Here is a 19,046-nt window from a genome sequence, read left to right as displayed (position 1 = left end):
GGAGCGTGGCCCTGCGGATACCTTCGTCTCAGACTTCTGGCCTCCAGAAGCGTGCAACAATGCATTTCTGTCGTTCTAAGCCACCCGGTTTGTGGCACCTTGTTACGGCAGCCCTAGGAAACGAATGCAGCCGAGTTCTGAGCACTTGCCATATAGTTGCTCATTTAATCTTCCCCACAAGCCCCTGCGCTGGGCGCTGTTGTTATTATCTTCATTTTATAGGTGATCATAGGCAGCCCAGGGAGGTTGAACCGTTTTCTTAAGGTCACTTGAGCTAAGAAAAGCCCACTCTAGGCAACCCCCTAACACCTGCCTCTGGCTGTCACCTTAGTTCTCCTCTTGTCTCCTGTCCCCTTCCTCTCGGTCTTCTTTACGGGGCCTTCTTTGTTGCCTCATCTATTAAAAGTCTGCCTTCCCCAGCGTCTCCCCGGCCGCGGCCGCACCACGTGCTGATGACTTGCTGCTCTCCCTCCTCCCAGGCGGGGTGCTCCACGGGCACCACGGGCCCAGCCCATCCAGAACAGAGTCACAAACCCTGCTCAACACCGGAGCCACCCCTAAGTCCAGCCTCTCCCTACACCTCGTGTCCCCACCACCCTTTAGCTGATTCTACAGCTAAATCGCTGTCTTTACAGTCAGGGCTGGCAGCATAATCTGTAAGGCTCAGCGGGACGTGAAAATGTTGGCCCCCTGTTCGAAAATCAGAAGAAAAGTGCTGTTAAAGATACTAACATATAAAGCACTTTCTTTTTCTTTTGTGGTCTCTGTGTCTCTCAACTTGTCATGATGTTTTTCATTTGCTATTTAATGTCCTTCTAAGTAAAGAAAAATTTAGATTTTAAATTATCAGCATGGATTCTACTGTTCCTCTTTATATTGTGCCATGCCAGTTTTAAGTGCAAATATAAGAACATTTCACTTGGATGTGGAATTACAGAAAAGACATAATTTGTATTTTGCATGTGTGTTTTTTTCCTCGTGAGAACAATGAGAGCTCTGCAGGAGACTATTAATAATTCAACTGTTTTTTATTTCACTTTTTCATACCTGCACCTTCTACTACTGCTGTCTACGTTTGGCTGACTGATGTGGAAAGAAGGACTGAAAGGAAACAGAACTATGGGTTCCCCTATCTTTCCCTCTCTTGTGTCACCAGGCCCAGTGGAAGTGGTTGGCTACTTACAGGGAAATCACACAAGAAAGAAAGGCAAGCATGGGGCTCCGTGGTTGTTCTCATTTCTTTTTGTTGTTGTCGTATTGTTTTGGAGACAGGGCTTTGCTCTGTCCCCCTGGCTAGAGTGCAGTGGTGTCATCATAGCTCACTGCAACCTTGAACTCCTGGGCTCAAGGATCCTCCTGCCTCAGCCTCCCGAGTAGCTGGGACTACAGGCATGTGCCACCATACCTGGCTAATTTTTCTATTTTTTGTAGACACAGGGTCTTGCTCTTGCTCAGGCTGGTCTCGAACTCCTGGCCTCAAGTGATAGGCCTCAAGTGCTAGGATTATAGGTGTGAGCCACCACGCCCGGCCAGTTGTTCCTGTTTCTTTAATACCATTTCCTTTGCTTTGCATTTAAAGCAGATTCTGATTCTAACAGAAAGTGTGGCCTCTTGGTGCCATCAGCATCTCCTGTGTACTCAGTTGCAGACGTGGCATGCTCTCCTTCTGCTTACTTGGAGTCTTGCTGGTCTCCCGTGCACCGTGGTCCACCAGGGTTCTATGCTCAGGGCATCGAGAACACTCCATGGGAGGGCGGTGGCAAGGGACGGTGGGAACTCGTGCTGTGGGTGTCTTGTCTGCCAGCATGTTCTAATGCCCTGTTGGATTATAAAACACAGGTTCAAATATAGAATGATGAGGACTTTTGAGAGAGGGGTAGTGGAGCATTGAGCCAAGCTTGGGACCTTTCTCCGTGCGGGGCACCATGGGACTGTGCAGGCTGCAATTTCCACCCCTCCCGTCCTCCCTCCCCATTCCCCACTGTCGCAGTTGGACCCTCCCTCGTTTCTCACCCCTCCAGGGCTGCATCTACCCTGCTTTCTTCAAGGGTCCCCCCAGTCCATCCCACACAGGCCACCCCAGGACTTCTCTCCGTTGCCAGTCCGACCTGCGTCACAGCCCTGCGCTAGCTCCCACTGGCCTTCAGGTTAAAATTTGGACTGTTCAGCAAGGCACTGCTTATTTCTGCAGCCTCAGTACCAACCGCAGACCCAAGCTCCTCTCAGCCTTTGCACACCTGTCCCTGCTGCCCGAGGGTCATGTCCACCTGGTTACTTCCTGGCTTCACCTCCCAGCAGCACTTACCTCCTGAAGCACAGGAAGCAATTGGCTGTCTTGTCCTTGAGGCCAGCTCCACACCTGGGTCTCCTTCGTGTTGAGCGAGAGAACAGTGAGCGCTTCGGCCCTCTAATGGCATTCGCGGATCACTAGTTGAGAGCCCTTAGGACTCCAACAGCCGGGCTACTCAGGGCTAAAAATGACACTGCACGGCCCCCAGTCTGTCCTGTTTCCTCCTCACGTCTATGGAGAAGGAGCGGCTGGTTTTTGAGCCCCTGCTCCCTCCCCAAAGCCTTGCTCACCCCCACCCTGCCTGGCCTCCAAACTTGGAGCCTGAACTTCCCTGTAAATGCAGTTTCTCTTCAACTCAAGTTTATTAACTCACACGGAGTCCTGGGTCTTTATTTCTCTCCTTCTCTCTCTCTCCCCTTCCCTCCAATTCTTCTCTTTCTTTTACATTACGATAACCCCGAGCACACTATTATAACAAACTGCACAGAGAGAGGCGGTAAGGTTCCCTCCTTTATTTGGACATCCTGGACTCAGGGCTTAGAGAGGAGCCCTTGAACCCGGGAAGAGACTGGAGACTGGAACCGGAAGTTGGAGTTCACTAGAGCTTGTGCCTGAGCCAAGCGTCTCTAACACATCAGGTGTTTCACTGTTTCCCTGTGCTTCGGAACCTCCAGGAGCACTTCGGCACTAAGCTCAGGGGCCATTTTAAACAGCAAAATTACCACCAAAAACCCCCACAAAAATGTGGAAAAAATGGTACTAAAAAGACCATGAAAAGGGCACTTACGTTTGATGAGAGAGCTGAAACAAGAAGGCAGAGTGTCACCTTGTTGAATGTCATCTGGGACCATGAATATCAGGCGACTCAACTTCTTCCCCACTCTGCACATGTCCAGGAGAGCCCCCAAGTATAGATTTTGGGGTCACAAATAAACGTTAGTGAGTAGGCAGATTTGCAAATACCGAATTGGCAAATAAGGAAACCTGATTGTGTATACACCAAGGAACTGGCGGTCAGATTTTCATCTTAACCATCCCAAAGATGGCCAGGAACTGAGAGCTAGAAAAAAAGATTCTTGGAAGGTGGTGAATAAAATAGATACCCTGGGAGCTCAGAGATGAGGGATGTCGTCCCTCCGGCTGTCCCCAGGCTGTGGCATATGAAAGGAGGCAGCAGATTAAGAACAGTAAGCACGAGACAAGGGTGGTTGGAAGGAACAGCTGTCAGCAAGGGAAGGACTGGAAGAGAGAGCAAAGGGCCCACAGGAGGACTGAGGACGTGTGGGCCCCTGGGGCCACTCTGTGCAGCGGAGCCAGGTCACTGTGAGCGTGCCAGGGAACCAATTAAGGCTGAATATAGAGCCCGAGGCCAGGCCAACCTAATTGCTGTTCGGGCGCCTGTATTCCTTTACATTTGCTGACTATCAGTCCAGCCTCCCCTGTTTCTGTGAAATACAAGGGAAGAAATGCTGTGACTTCCCCTTATTCCCAGGCGAAACCAAAGAAGGGGAAGTTAAATGACCTGTCCGAAATCCTCCGCCAAGCCAGTGAGGAGGCTGAAATGGATATAGCCAAGTCACCCAACCTGTTTTCTGTGTCTAGCCTTTTGGATACGCTGTTTACATCTGTTTCAAGTTTTAGAGACTCCCAGGCTCTAGCTTTTTAACTGCTTAGGGAACAAAGTGTTCGGTCAAGAGTACAGCAAACCTGTCCTGCTCCTAAATCCAAACCTTTTCACCTTCAAAATAGATCTTTGGGGTTTATAGTGCTACTCTCCAAACATTGTCGTCCCTGAAGTGAGGGAAAAAAAAGGTTTTATTATTTTGAGCAGTGAAATTACTATATAGTCTTCCAATTAACTGAATAAAGTGTGAAATAAATGCCCTCCAGTCTTAATTTCTACCTTGAACGTATCATGTCTACCTTGATCGTCCTACACATCCTACAAGTGGGCAGAGTTGAAAGGCTGCAGACAGCGGGTGGGCGGAGAGGCAGCGCCTTTCTGCCTCCATGCGTCTGTGTGCCAGGCTCTGTGGGTCCTTCTGATTGGTCAGCGACCCTGAGTGTCTCTGAAAGCCTTTTGTTGTCCATGTGGAGAGAGCCACTAATTTGGCCAATTCCAAGCAGAAAAGATCAAGTATAGATTTCATATCTGAGTTTTAAGTGCTAGTAAAAAGTTGCATTAAGTTATCAAATGCACCGTGCTCTCAGCTTCATCTCCAAGCAGCTCTGTAGTTTGGGCTTTACTCTGTATCCCAAAGAAAAGAAAAAGTGTTCCATTTAGATGCTGGGGGTAAATGGGGATTGATACAGTTACTTTTAAACTAATCTAACCCAGATGGTGTTCGCTGCATAACTTTCTGGGGTTGGTACCTGGTCGCTGAACAAGGTGTTCATTTTTATAGGACTTGAAACCTTTGGTTGAAAACGCATGAAGGAACTCCTCCCAGACCTGTTCAAAATAAAATAGTAGCGTAATCTAAAGATTGTAATTCAAGCCCAACGCAGCACAGACATTTAGAGTAACTTTTTAAATCGTTTGATATGCTCTCTCTCTCTCTCTCTCTACACACACACACACACATGCACATACACACACGCACATATATAGCATATTATATGGAGAAATCTATAAGTCCCGGGTGATGTTGGTTGCTGATGAGGATTAATGAGAATCTGCTACTCACTCATTCACCTTTGATCTGCTCTGGCTTTGCTGGTCTTCCTCACTCTCTCGTTCATTCAAAAACTATTCATTGCCCTATATGATGACATATTATTAATACTATATGACAAACTCTTTCTAGGTGCCAGGGATATAGCAATAAATAAAAGTCCCTGCTCATATTCAAAAGGGAAGAAACAGGCAATGTGTCTCTGGTAGGGCAGGAGGTGTGCTGTCTTGCAGAGCCACCAGGTAAGGGGCAGAATGGAGGGAGGGAAGGAGGGAGCAGATATCCGGAGGATGAATGCTTCAGGCCGAGAGAACAGTCAAAGCAAAGGTCCTGAGGCCAGAGTAGGCTTGGCATTTTTGAGAAACGGAAGAAGATCACTGTGGCTGGAGACGAGGGACAGAATGGATGAAGCAGAAGGACCCTGATGGCATAAGGACTTCGGATTTTTGTGTGAGTGAGCTGGGAAGCCATATAGTGGCTTGACATCTGTGGGCCGATGTTTAGGCAGCCATAGGGATCTGAAATCCATGCACGTAAATATGCAAGTGGCATCTACGAAGAAAGATCCACTTAAAATATATATGACTATATAGGGGAAAGTGTGGTGCTTGATCCATCAGTGGGTGTACAGAAAGGGAAAAGCAGGAGATGCTGGGAGAAAAAGTAACATGGTAATCGATTAAGTGACCATCGGACACCAATGTTATGTACAAGACTTGAAAGCCCAGGGGAAGTGGAAAACAGTCTCCTGTATGTGTGTAGAAAAAGGCGGCTGGGTGCCAGGTGGTACTCCCAAAAGATGTAAAAATGCTCATTTCTCAAGGCAGAAGAGTTACGGAGCCAGGGGCTGTTGTCACTCTACTTGTCAATTGTTAGCAGCCAATTTCTGGGATTATTTTTCCATTATTGAGAAATTTGGGAGTATATTAATCACATACACTTTGGGATTGATTCCCTTAAATGTTTTTGAAACAATGGCATGTATGGAAGGCTTAGCAGTATTATTTTGTTTTATGCCTTTGGAAATGGTATTATTATTTGGCTTTAAGAAAACCAAGCTGTTTTATTGTCAAAGAGAATAGCTGAGTTTTTTGAGGAAGAGTGCTCAGAAACTGGATTTTAGGAATTTGTAGGCTCAAAAGCAGCACATCAGAAACCAGCAAACTCATCCAAATGCGCACTTTGCTGGTTTTTTTCAAGCAGCATTGTGCTCCTGTCTGTGAAAATGCCTCCGTGGCATCCTCAAACCTGGGGGCAAGTGATTAATGGTATAAGCCCTCGTGAAAATGAGCCCTGCCTTTGGGGCAGTTTTACAGACTGTGAAAGCAGACATCATCCATCTACTCTTTTTCCAGATGTCTTCATCCTAAGGCCAAAGCCAAGGCTGAGCTGGGAAGCAATGGATTTGGGGGCGCTCCTGTCTTGGGCTCTCTTTTCTACAGAGACTGAATGTCGATCTCTTTGCCTTCTAGTGCCCTTCTGGGCTCCCCAGGGAGTGAAACTGATGCACCCAGCCTCTGCTTGAGGTGCTTATGCTGTTTATCACCTACACATTCACGCTGTAGGGTAGGCAGAAATCCCCCATTTTACAGAGGAGGAAAGTGAGAGCTAAAGAGGTTACACTGAGCATGCCCCAGTAAGCAGCCTACCTGAGGGATTCCGGAGCCCGAGCTCCCTCCGCGGCCTCCACCTGCCTGCCCCGGAACTTCTCTGTCCCCTGTTCTGCACGCAGTGATGTCTCCAAACTTGCCTGTCCCTCTGGCCTCGGCTTTGCACTTTTGCTCATGCAATTTTTAACTGTGAAGAGTGATGACTGGTCGGCTAATGAATGAGGCCTCTGATCCCTTTTATCTCCTTAGTAATTTAACTCACTTTAATTGTAGCTTTTCGGTAGCAAGGTCTTTACTCAAAGAAATGATTCTCCCGGTGAGGACTGGAGGCCCTGTGAAATGGCGTCAACACCACCATCCTAAACATGTGAGATGTTTGGGGTACTTTCCAAAGTCCTGCCATCTTTCTCCATAACATATAAGCACCAGTTGACAGAATGCTGGAGTATTAGTCACGGTGGGCTTACTGCTGAAACAAAAACTCCCAAATCTCCACGGTAGGTGGAACAGAATAAAGGGTCATTTCTTCCTCATGCCATAGTCCAGTTCGATTGGAGAAGGCAGGAGGCTCTGCTCCATGTAGTCATTCAGGGACCCAGGTTCCTCCCATCGGGTGTCTCCCCATCTTCTGGGGCCTCAGGCTCTGTCCTTGTCCCTTCCATCATCCCCATGTGACAGCATGCAGGGGACAGAGGGTATGGAGGGTCACACAGGGTCTCAAGGGCCAGACCTGCAGGAGGCAGACATCACTTCTGCCCTCTTTCCATTGCCCAGAACTTTCCACTGGCCCACTATACTGCAAGGTGGTACAAGGGGACGGGGCTGGATAATATACCTGTCCCATGGGTTTGGGAAGACAATGTGTCATCTCTGCCCTGGACTCTCAGTTCCCTTTCTTCCTCTTCTAGTTTTTTTCGGGATCAGGACCTGAGCTTATCACTTAGGAGCAGTCGGAGCTACCCTTTGGCCATCCCTGCATCTTGGGTTCCCCCTCAAATATCGAAGAAACAGGCTGGTGGCTCTAGTTTTCTTTACAATTAGCCTCAGGTTCACCTTTCTAGTGCCACACCTGGGACCAGAGGAAGGACTTCAACTCAGGCTGAACTTTACTTTGTGATCTCCATGCTGCTGGGTATGTGGTGCCCAGTCCTGGGCCCTTTATCTGTGGTGAGGCCTCTACTGCCCCCTCAGGAACCCTGACTCACGGCTGCACCCCAACCCCACACTTTTGCTAGTTCTCTAAACACACTCACAAACAAAAGAAATAAACACCCTTTTCAGGAAGAGAACTTCAAACATGTGGAAACAACTTTGAGTATTTGTGAATAAAAGGGTGTGGTCTCTTATCTAAAGCATTAACCTAGTGGAAGGTGCCACTTTATTGAAAAAAATGAGTGGGGGAGAGGCAAGGACGGAACAATGGAATTCCCTTCCCTTCCCAGAAGTAGGGTTGTGAAACTGGCCCCTGGTGATTAGGGGACTTTAGCCCTCGGAAGTGTGGGGCGGGTGACTGATGTTCTTATATCCTGTGTTCAGAGCAACTCAGGCCATGTCAGTCCTCAGCAAACCTGGACCCCGTGGGAGAGCCTCTAGCTTCAGAAAAGACAGAGAGGACAAATTTTTAGCCCCTTTGGCCTCTTCTAAATATTAGTGATTTTTTAGACCTTAATTATTAGGAAGGAAGGAGGGAAGGAAGGAAGGAAGGAAAGGAGGGAGGGAAAATTGCCTTTTCCTCCAAGCTCAGCAGGGCATTCTGGGCTATGTGCTTGTCTCCGGGTTGCCACCTTATATCGTGATGCTCAGAGCCGAGAGGCCAACTGGGAGTGTAATTGATTAGACGGGTTGTTCCACCAATGGCAGCTCTGTGTTAATTAGTGTTCTTCACAATACAGGGTAATATCTTAGTGTTGTGCAGGGGTTTATGGTACACAAAAGATGCTTATGCCCAGTATATCATTTGATCCCCACGGCAAAATGTGAGGACACCGATTCTGATAGGTGACAGTCACAGTCATGCCCCTGATCCCAGGTTGAACCTTACTCTTGGGACTTATAATCTTCTTCTCCCCTTCCTCCTCCCCCTCCATCTCTGGCTTGCCCATGATGAGGAACCATATGGGATCCTGAAATGCCTTCTAGAATCATCCAAGCTAGATGTAGCTCTTGGCACTGACCCTGTGTTTAATGAAACTCAAGTGAATCTTCCCTTGAGAGTGACGTGCTTAACACCAACCCTTAGAGGCCCCATGCAAAAAGGCGGGGGGCTGGTCAAATGTGTGGGGGAGACTCTACCTGTTCCATCTACTGCCGGAGAGTCCCAGTGCACCTTGGCATGGCTGTGGCTCTGAGGAGCCTGCGGGGAAGAACTGGGTTGATCTTGGTTAGCTGGTGATATCCCAAGTTCATTTTGCCATTGAACCTCTTTGCCCTGTCCCCTGCATAACACCTGTTACTGCTGCCCCGTCTTCAAACCTGGATTCCTTCCTTCAAAAGGATGTACAACTGGAAAGATACTGCCACGTTACTAGAATCCCATCCAATTGTTAATAATTAGTCCAGTCCTTCATCATATTGTATGCCTGTCTCCCAGGGTGAGGCCGTTCAGGTGTGTGGGCTCCCATCAATCTTGTCAGGTTCCAAAAGCAGAAGTGGTTTCTATAGATTCACCCTGTCAGGCGTCTGGGATAATTGAGCTAAGAGACAATGTCTCTGTCGCTTTTGCTGGCACACACTGCTTGGTCTGAACCTCTTTCAAGGTGTTCATGTAATACTGGATTTCCCTGAATGCCTAACCCATTTATTTATTCCTTTACCCTCAGCTACTATTCTTCCTTCTCTTTAGTTAACAACCTCTGGAAGGGGGACATTAGAATCACCACTGTGCTGGTTCAGATGGTAGCCAGCAATGCTAGTCTAGCAAGTACCACCTCCTCAGTCCTCTCCTGTTCAGACAGGGTAAGGTTATGAAGGTGCCAGATTAGTGGGCCATTCTTACCACCAGGCAATAGAGCTGCTTTCAATGTTAACCCCAATTTTGCACAACCCACCTCTATCAGGCCCTTAGAAGTTCCGGCATAAGGCTTAAACACATAATTACAGTTTCTTGCATAGGAATCATCCCTGTTTCCAGCACTTGTAGTTGCAGACCTGGTCCTAGAACCACTGCATCAGGTAGGGGAAAGAAAGAAAAAGTTGAGGTGATGTGGGGAAAGAAGAAAGAAAAAAGTATAATCATTATACCAGCGTACTCTTCCCTTGGCAAGAATTACATAGTCATATCAGCATCCTCCCCCAGCCCCTCTTTCCCACATCAACCAGAAAAACGGAGAAAAATCTAGTGGATGCTCCTTTAGTCCAACTCATGCCGAGTGTGAGCACACACTCGTGAAGGTGTGTAAGTACCCTTCATGCTTTTCTCTCCCTCTGTCTTAGACAACCATTGTTCTAATAGTATCAAACTATTACTCTAAAGAGGATATTGCTCTTCCCATTGTTGGACATTGTGGGCTGTACAGTGTGTTCCTTGTTCTGAAGAAGTGATGGTTGGCCATCCAAATCTGTGCGATACCTTCTGTCCTGTCTTTTTGTGGCACTCTGAGCATTTGCATCTTCCACCTGATAAGCAAAGCCCAGTCCAGCATTGGTGTCTTTTCGTGTCAAGACCCATCTGTAGCCCCCCAAGACGACCAGCATCAGCCTCGCTGGTCAGCTACATCTGGGGCTTTCTCACCAGGGACTTTGTCCTAGAGCTATCAGCAGTCTCTGTCTCTTTTGCAGGCACATAGAGCAGTTCTTACTGGCATTTTGTGCCTGAGAGGATGCAAGAGGAACATACTAGATTCAGCCGTCTCTGCACTGGTGCAGTTCCCCACATCCACTCATGTCATGGACCCAGGTGGCCGCCCCAAAGGAATGCACCAAAGTTCCGCTTGGTGGCCCCAATCACCTTCTGAGCCTGGAAGGGAGATCTGATGGGCGTGGACATGTCCTACTTCAAGGCACCCCTCAAATTCCCATAGCGTTGTGTCCCACGTGGGCATCCCTTAAATAAGCCAGGTTTTCACTGCCCTCGTGCCTGAGTGTATGGCCAGGCCATTGGTCACTGCCCACAAGTCAGTAAAAACCCCAACACGGCCTTTTACCACTGTTCAATTCTTCCATCACTGCTAGGAAAACAGCATGCAAATCAACCAACTGAGCTGATTTATTTTTATCTTCCTCAGTGAGAGTAGCAGCCTTCCAGAACAGGATGTTTTCCATTCTCCTTGGAACTGCCATACACAAACCCAACTCTTTGTTGCGGAGTTGAGAGCTGTTTCTAGGGCACTGTTCAAGTGTTGATAGGATCCAGCAGCATCTCATGCAGTTCCAGAGTCAGTCCTAGGGGAGAAGAAGCTCCCTGCTTGAGAGTATCTCCTCCTTGTACTCCCCAGGTAGCAGGATCCTGTATAAACCATTTCCATTTTCTTATAAAACTCTTCTGGGCACTGCCATCCCCTTTAGCGTGTTTCTCTGACATTACTTGAGACAGTATGGCTTTTACAGGAGTCAAGATCATACTGTGTCCTTCAGTCATAGGGGTATCTTCAGTTAATGCCCGTAACAAGGCAGTAAATGCCCCTCGAGTGGAAATTCTCTCCAAAGTCCCGTAGTCATCACTGGGAACACTCCCAGGCCTTTGCCGTAACACTCTACAGAGAGCTGTCAGGTGGAGAACCCGTCCCCACCCGCACTCCAGCTTCTACCCTGCACTTATGGGCTCTGGCAATCTACTGGCTCCCATTCGGCATGTCCAGTTAATATTGCTTGAGGAGCAGATTTACACGCCTTCTGTTCTACAATACTAGGTCAGGGGGATGTCTCCTAGTCAGATACAATGTCCCTTCCTATAACATAGTCGGGTAAAAGAGACACAACCACTTCACATGAAGGATGTTCAAATGCACCATAATCTCACCAACCCTGACATTTTTATGTTCTAGTCCCAGGAACTTCTCCTCTCCACCCCCAGACAATTTTACCATCTCTTTTGGACCCCAGCCGGGAGTTGAGCCAAGGGACCCTGACCTTTTGTCAATATATATATATATTTTATTTCAGGGTATTACGGCAGTACAAACATTATGGTTACACTTTATGTCTTTGCCTCACCCAAGCGAGGGTTAGAGGCATGGCCTTCCCCCCTACATTAACCTGCCTGGAGTAGTTGGTCAGCTTTCTCATTGTAATCTCTGCCTTCTGACCCTTGAACTTTCTCCAAATGGGGGTAAACCGGCAAACCTGTTTGGAACTCCTAATGTTGGGGGACCAGCAGGGGCTCCCTTTGGTCCACCCAGCCTTTGATAATGTTGTACTGACCTTTGTTTTAACCCCACCAATATGTGTTCCCGTTTCTTAATAATCATCTGAAAATTTCCAGCCTCCTGGAACAAGCCCCAGATTCTCCTCTGTCTTTTTCCTCTTAGTTTCACCTTTATCAATGTTTTCTTTATTTAGCTTACTTTTCAATAACTGTTCAAAGATTTCCACCTTCCTGGGATGAGTCCATTTTGTGTTGCTATAAAGGAATACTTGAGACTGGGTGATTTATAAAGAAAAGAGGTTGATTTGGCTGGCAGTTCTGCTTCTGTTCAAGGGGCGTGGTGCCTGCTTCTGCTGAGGGCTTCAGGGAGCTTCCAATCAAAGTGGAAGGTGAAAGGGGAGCAGGTGTCACATGGCGAGAGCAAGAGCAAGAGAGAATGTGGTGCCAGGCTCCTTTAAACAGCCACCTCTCTGGTGAACCAACAGAAAGGGAGAACTCATTCATCATCTCTGGGAAGGCACCTAGCCGTTCTTGAGGGATATGCCCCCTCATCCCAAACACCTCCCACTCGGCCCCCCTCCAACACTGGGGATGGAATTTCAACATGAGATTTTCAGTATCCAAGTATCCAAACTGTACCACATTTGACTCTCCCCTCTGCCTTTCCGCATGCTCTTGTTAATTACCCTAATGTTTTTATTAGCATCTGTAAGACCCATGAGAGGAAGCTAAGGCAGCAAATTTGATAAGGCTTCTCTGACCATAGCTTGATTTTACAGCAGGAAGATTAAATGAGATGCCCATGCAAATGGGGCCCCCATAACCACCCCACATACCGTGACCTAGGTAACAGGCACATTCAGTGGGTGAATATCCCAGCCGTCGTAAAGCCAGTCCTGCATGGCTTGTGTACAAAGCATATCAGCTGCTGCATCAGGGGTGCTCGCTTGGCATTTATAGGTGGAGTTGGCCAGTCCCCCTTCTCAGGGTAAACAGATCTTACGGTGGCTTTTATCCAGGCCACTTGGTTGGCTGTTCCCTGAGGAATAACCTCCTGTGTATCTGGATCATATAGAGCCATTTGTCACTGCTCCGTAGTGAGCTGTGTATCCCGCGGCAACCCAGACGTGCTCTTCCACTCTGCAGCAGTTAAAGACAAAGATACTGCCCCTAAGTTAGTTACTCTCTCAGTCCATTTTATGAATAGCAAAGGTTACTCAGGGAGCTGCTGAAATGGCTTTACAAAAGGAAACAATTCCTTTACATTATATCCTCTGGTTTCAATAGTTACTTAGTTTTTCCTTTCCCCCACATTGACTGTGTTCTTGGTAACCACAGATCTTAGAGGTATTTTTTTGTTGTCTCTGCAAAAATTTTCCCTTGGGGGTCAGCTTTGAGGCTAGTGGCCAAAGCTCTGACTCACTGAAATCTAAGCTTAGTGTAACATCAAGGTTGGTCCCAGGATTCTCTTTTAATTTCATTTTAGTTATTACAGATAACAAAAAGCAAGGCATTGAATATTTTGCTTCTTTATGATTATTAATAGTTTGCATTTCCTTATGCATCCAGTGAACCAACTCCCTGGGAGTTAGATCCATCTCTAAATCCCAGAGGTAACTTTCCTTTAGTAACTGAGTGGGGCACAGCTGTGGCTTCATACCTTGCGTGACCACGTGGCCACCCAGGAATCAAAGGTTCCTCATTCCCCACCTTCTCATCCTTTTTTTCCCCAAAGCACATGTATCCACGAGCTGTGGCTGTTCTAGCAAATCTCAATTGTGTGAGAAAAAACACACTCAAACTCAAAGTGCTTTTTCTATTCTCTCATTCGACCATGGCAATCAACACAGAAGACTTGTGTGACCAAAGGTGGGGGGCTTTCTCCCCACCAACAAGCAAGCAGTCGGTTCCGCAGCAGACACTGGCTGGGTGTCCTCCAATTCAATTCTGACACCGTCTGCCTGGAGATGTGTCAGATCCCACAGGGTGAGGGCTCAGTCCCCAACACCGCCCCCTCTTCCCAGTCGCAATCTGTACCTCCAGAACCTCTGACTGACCAGCTTCGAGTTGTTGGGGTTACCATGGTCTCCTCTTTGGGTTTGATTAATTTGCTAGAGCAGCTTGCAGAACTCAACGAAACTTACTTACATTTACCAGTTTATTATGAAGGACATTGCAAAGCATACTGATGAAGATAAGCACAGGGTGAGGTATGGGGAAGGACGTGGAGCTTCTGTGCCCTCCTAGGGTGCAGCACCCTCCAGAAACCTCCCCGTGTTCAGCTATCCAGAAGCTCCGTGAACCTAGTCCCTGTGGTTTTTTATGGAAGCTTCATTACCTCATATAATTGATTAACCCACTGACCACTGGCCATCAACTTAACCTTCAGCCCTTCTCCCCTCCCAGGAGGTTGGGGGCTGGACTGAAAGTCCTAACCCTCTAATCCTGCCTTGATCTTTCAGGAGGTCAGCCCCCATCCTACAGCTCCCTAGGGGCTGCCAGTCATCAGTCGAGTCATTAGCGTACAAAAAGATATCACTTTGGAGACTCTAAGGATTTTAGGAGTTATATGGCAGGAAACAGGGTTGAAGATCAAATCTATATTTCGCAATATCCCACTCCCATGGAACACTTTGGGACACAGCCCCTGAATCTTTGAACATCAGTTATTTACATCATTCCGGTCATTATCTCGTCACTGGATTATTTGTATATAAATGGATTTTCATTGTAAAGATGATGGGGGTGATGACCCCAAGAATGACTTCCCTGGTCTTTCTCGAGACAGAGGAGAGCTCCCACCACTCTGAGGGGGTTCAATTCCCATGAACTCTTTAACTACATTTTAAAAAGGAAAATGTAAAAATTTTTATCTGAACTATTCTAAGATTTGCTCAACCCAAGCCTTTCAGACATTCCTTTGAGGAAGGTTCTAGCCATGGTGGTAGCTGCAGGAGCTTCGTCTGATACACAGAGCGGGTATCCACCAGGGAAGAGAGTGTCTCGACGTTAAACGTGAGCTGTACCAAGGCCCCTGGGCTACATGAAGCTGATGAAGAGGGTCTACACCCTCCCACATCCGCTCCCCACCAGTTTAATGAGGATCAACAGAGCGTCTCCTGGCTCTACTGGACTCCAAGGACTCATTTCTTAACAGAGTGTGCACTTCTGTCTTCTTAAAGGATAGTAAATATTTGGCCACAAATAGAGTTAGATTGTAAAAGCTCTGGCTGAGACTATTAAGAAATAAGGCATTTTTGACTGGTCCAACGTGATGGAGAATTTGATCCAGAGAGAACCATTAATAAAAAGCTGCATTAGTAGTTGTTCTTTAAAAAGGATCTCCTTTGACCAGCCAAAAAACCAAGGTGTGGGGAAGCTGAGTGCTGTGTTCACTCTCCCGACGCATTGGAAAGCATGTGCTTGCCCACTAGCATGAGCACGCTGGAAAGGGCCTTAGACTGGGAGCGGCTCATCTGTCGTCTGCCTTTTGTTCAAGGACAACCTTGGCAGTAGGCTCCTGCTCCAGCCACTCCTACCTTCTTCCTGGGAGACGCCTGGCCCAGAGGCATCTTCACTGTCAGTCCTGGCATCCTCATTTCCGGCAACCTTCTCCACCTACTCCTTATATTCTCTTCCATGGCCACTCTTGGACATTTCCATCATCTGCGACTGTTCCACCTTGAAATCACTATCCAGACAACTCACAGGCACAGCCTCCTGCCTCTCCAGGCTGCCGTGTGACCGCCCCAGTCCGACCTTGCTGCTCTCAGCAGGACCTGTAGTCCCATGGGCCCTCCCCTCTCCTGCGCTCATTTCTTTTCTTGTATTTAGCTCGGATCCCACGATCAATCATTTTGAGCAGTCTCTTGGCAGTACCCACTTCCAAATTTGTTGGACCACAGCCCACAGTAGGAAATATACTTTGTGTATGACCTAGGGCTCGCCTGCATATATGTTTATATATACACATATATATGTGCATAGGCCTCTCCCAACTTTAACCCAATCATAATTATTTAAAAATCTCTCCCTGAACATCAGCTCCTACAGCTCTAGCCCTGTTTCTCTCATCTTCATCAGGTTGTGACAACAGTCATCTGTGTCAGTCAACTGCATTGGTTTCCTACTGCTGCTGCAACAAATTACCACAAACTTAGTGACTTAAAACAGCACAAATGTATTGTGTTATAGTCCTGGAAGTCGGAGGTCAAAAATGAACTGTGGGCAGGGCTGCATTTCTTCTGGAGGCTTCCTTGCCTTTTCCAGTTTCTGAAGGCTGCCTGTGTTCTTGGGCTCACGGCTGCATCCCTCCAGTGGCTGGCTTCATGTCACACCTCCTTTCTCTGACTTTGAACCTCTTGCCTCTTTGATTATATCAGGGCTCCCAGATAATCCCCGAGGGTCTCTCCATCTCAAAATCCTTCATCACATCTGCAAAGTTCCTTTTGCAGTATAAGGTGACATAATCACAAGTCCTGGGGATTAAGGCCTGTGGTCATCTTTAGTGGGCCTTATGCTGCCTGCCACATGAACCATCTTTGATTTTCTCAACTTCCACTCACTCTCCAACCTTTCACCCACCATCCCAAATGGCCTCAAAGTGGTCCTTGCTGACCTCCATGTTGCTGACACCAATGGATAGTTGTAGTTGTCCTTCTTCCTGAACTTTTGACACTGTAGACCAAGAGGAATGAGGTAGAGGAAGGCACCTGGGGAGGACCAGAGCATGCGGGACAGCGGCATGTCCTCACGAGCATTCCCTGATGCGACTCTTGGGCCTGTCCCAGTGGCACTGGGGCTGGCTGCAGAAGGGCCTGTCCCAGTGGCACTGAGGCTGGCTGCAGAAGAAAGCGTTCCACACTCCCCTTGCTCCATAAATCACCCAAGGCTCTGCGGTGTCTAGACTGACTTTCTGTATTTGTTTAAAAGCATCTGTCAGATAACTTCAGGCAAAGTTCTTTTAAACAAACACTTAACTTACAAATGCAAAGTGAGTAGCTGGGCGAACTTTCACAAAGTAAAGCATGTGTCCACCATTCAGATGGAGGACCAGAGCATTGCCTGCTCACCTGAATGCCCCCATGTCTAAGTACAGGGGTAGCAGCCCGGGGCACTTCCAAGTGGGAGCTGGCCTAGGGGTAGCATCATCGTGGCCCTGAGTTCCCTGGGGCAGAGTGTCACTCAGAACGAGTGCTGAGATCCCACAAAGGAGGCTAGAATTTCTAGTGTTCATGGCTTTATCAGGGCCCGCCTGGGTGCCCTGCAGGAAGACACTGACCCACAGCTCTGGGCCATGGAGGGGTCTCAGGCCGGCCTCTCTGGGACCTGGTGGGCGCAGTGTGACAGCGATGATGGTCCAACAAGCAGGACTCTGACCCACACTCCTGGTGTCTGATGTCCATTTTGCCGCTTGTGTCAGATTTCGCTTCTCTCGGTGAACTTAGGGTAGCTGGTTTCTTGGCCATTCTTCCGATGGTTTTCAGAGATGAAGAAGAAGGCGTTTCGGCAAGAGAGCTAGAGTCCGGGCGAGGCGTGCGGGAGCGTGTGCAGCCCTCCTCCTCCGAGCACCGTGAGTGGAGAGTGAGGCCCCAGGGCGGCCCTCTCGGTCCCTCTGACTACAAGTTTCAGGGAAGCCCGGGGAGCTGGACTGGGCACTTTTTTTCCTTTGGGGGGGTTTTTAAACCTTGACGGGGCTTCCTTCAGGCCCGGCCCGGGTTTTGGGACTTGGGGGGCCTTGAGGTTTCTTCTTTCTTGCCGCCCCTTCCTTTTGGGGGGCGGGGGTTGCCAACCCGGCCCTGGCCCCCTTCGGGGAAAGGGCCTTGGGGGCCTTCCCGGCCTTTCTTTTGCCTTGTTGGGTTTTGGGGGGGGGGAGGGGATTTTCCTTTTGGGGCGGGCTTTCTTTCTTCTTTTCGGGGGGGCGTTGTTGGGCTTGCCGGGCTTCGTGGTTTTTCGGGGCGGGGCCTTGGGCGGTTCTTCCCCCTTGCTTGGGAGTTGGCCGGGGGGCCGGGGCTTGGGGGCCGGTTTTTTTTCTTTTGGTTGTTGCCGCGGTTTTCGGAACTTTGCTTGGTTGGGACCACCGGAACTTCTTTTTTTGGCGTTTTTGGGGGCCGGCCGGTTGAGTTCAGGTTTTGGGCGGGGCTTGGTTTTTTTTGAGTTTTTTGGGGGGGATTCTTTCTTTGCCTTGCCCGGTTTTTGTTGTTGGCTGGGGTTCTTGGTTTTTCTTGGGTTGGTTTTTGGTTGCCCTTGGTTTTTTTCCTTTTTGTCTCTTCTCCTCTTCTCTGAAGGACACCGATCATATGGTATTAAGGATCCACTTTACTCCAGTGTGACCTCGTCGTAACTAATGACATCTGCAAATAATGAGGTCACATTGTGAGGTTCCCGGCGAACATAACTTAGCGGGGGACACTGTTCAACCCACCACAAAGCCCCGTCATCACCCCTCCCCCGACACACACACACTTCTCAGTGCAGGGGGTCTCGCCTGGCTTTCCTGTCCAGGGTGAGGCAGGCCCTGGGGGGCGGTTCCTGGATAAAACTGCATCTCCTCACTCCAGGAAGGCATGGCCTCACTAGTGGGAGATCAGCTAACGCAAGTCTCCCTCAGGACAGGCACACACAGGCCCAGGGGACACCCATTCAGAATTTTTTCCTCTTTAGAGAGGCGCTCCAGGACTCGTTGGCTCCTGGCCAATCCCCTAGTGCAACTTGAAGGGCAACGACCCCTCTCAACCTCCCAGTGGGCAGTGGGCCACCCCAGACCTGGGGTTCTGGCATCTTCTGCAGCCCCCTCTCAGGGCCTGGTTTGGTGACCTCTTCACCAGAGCTTCCAGGAAGGCCCCGCCCCACACTTTCCTGCCTGAGTAGCCCCCATCCCTGAACCTGTGAAGGAGTGGTGGGTTCCTGGGCCTCTTGTAACCCGGCTGAATATTTTCCAGGTTACCTAACCAAACTCCTGCAAAACCACACCGCCTATGCCTGTGACGGGGACCATTTGAACCTACAGTGCCCTCGGCATTCTACGATAAGTGTCCAATCGGCATTTTATGGGCAAGATTACCAAATGTGTAATTCCCAGCAGCCTGCCTCCCAGAGGGAAGACAGCTTAACCTGTGTGGCACCCACCACCTTCCAGGTATTGCCTTTTGTAGATGTGCTAAGATGAT

General features: G+C 48.6%; 1 protein-coding gene across 1 annotated transcript in view; it reads left to right on the top strand.

Annotated features, from left to right (window-relative positions):
* EVA1C (eva-1 homolog C (C. elegans)) overlaps nucleotides 1-19,046 on the top strand; it is a 95,994-nt gene that overhangs the window by 23,676 nt on the left and 53,272 nt on the right. The window contains exon 2 of the mRNA XM_012657349.1: nucleotides 18,819-19,015. Within this exon, the coding sequence (XP_012512803.1) occupies nucleotides 18,819-19,015 (197 nt within the window). The remainder of the gene's footprint in view (nucleotides 1-18,818; nucleotides 19,016-19,046) is intronic.

The sequence above is a fragment of the Propithecus coquereli genome, unplaced genomic scaffold (genome assembly GCF_000956105.1).
Source record: "Propithecus coquereli isolate 6110/MARCELLA unplaced genomic scaffold, Pcoq_1.0 Scaffold54, whole genome shotgun sequence".
NCBI classification, from domain to species: Eukaryota; Metazoa; Chordata; class Mammalia; order Primates; family Indriidae; genus Propithecus; species Propithecus coquereli.
This window is presented reverse-complemented; position numbering and strand designations above follow the sequence as displayed.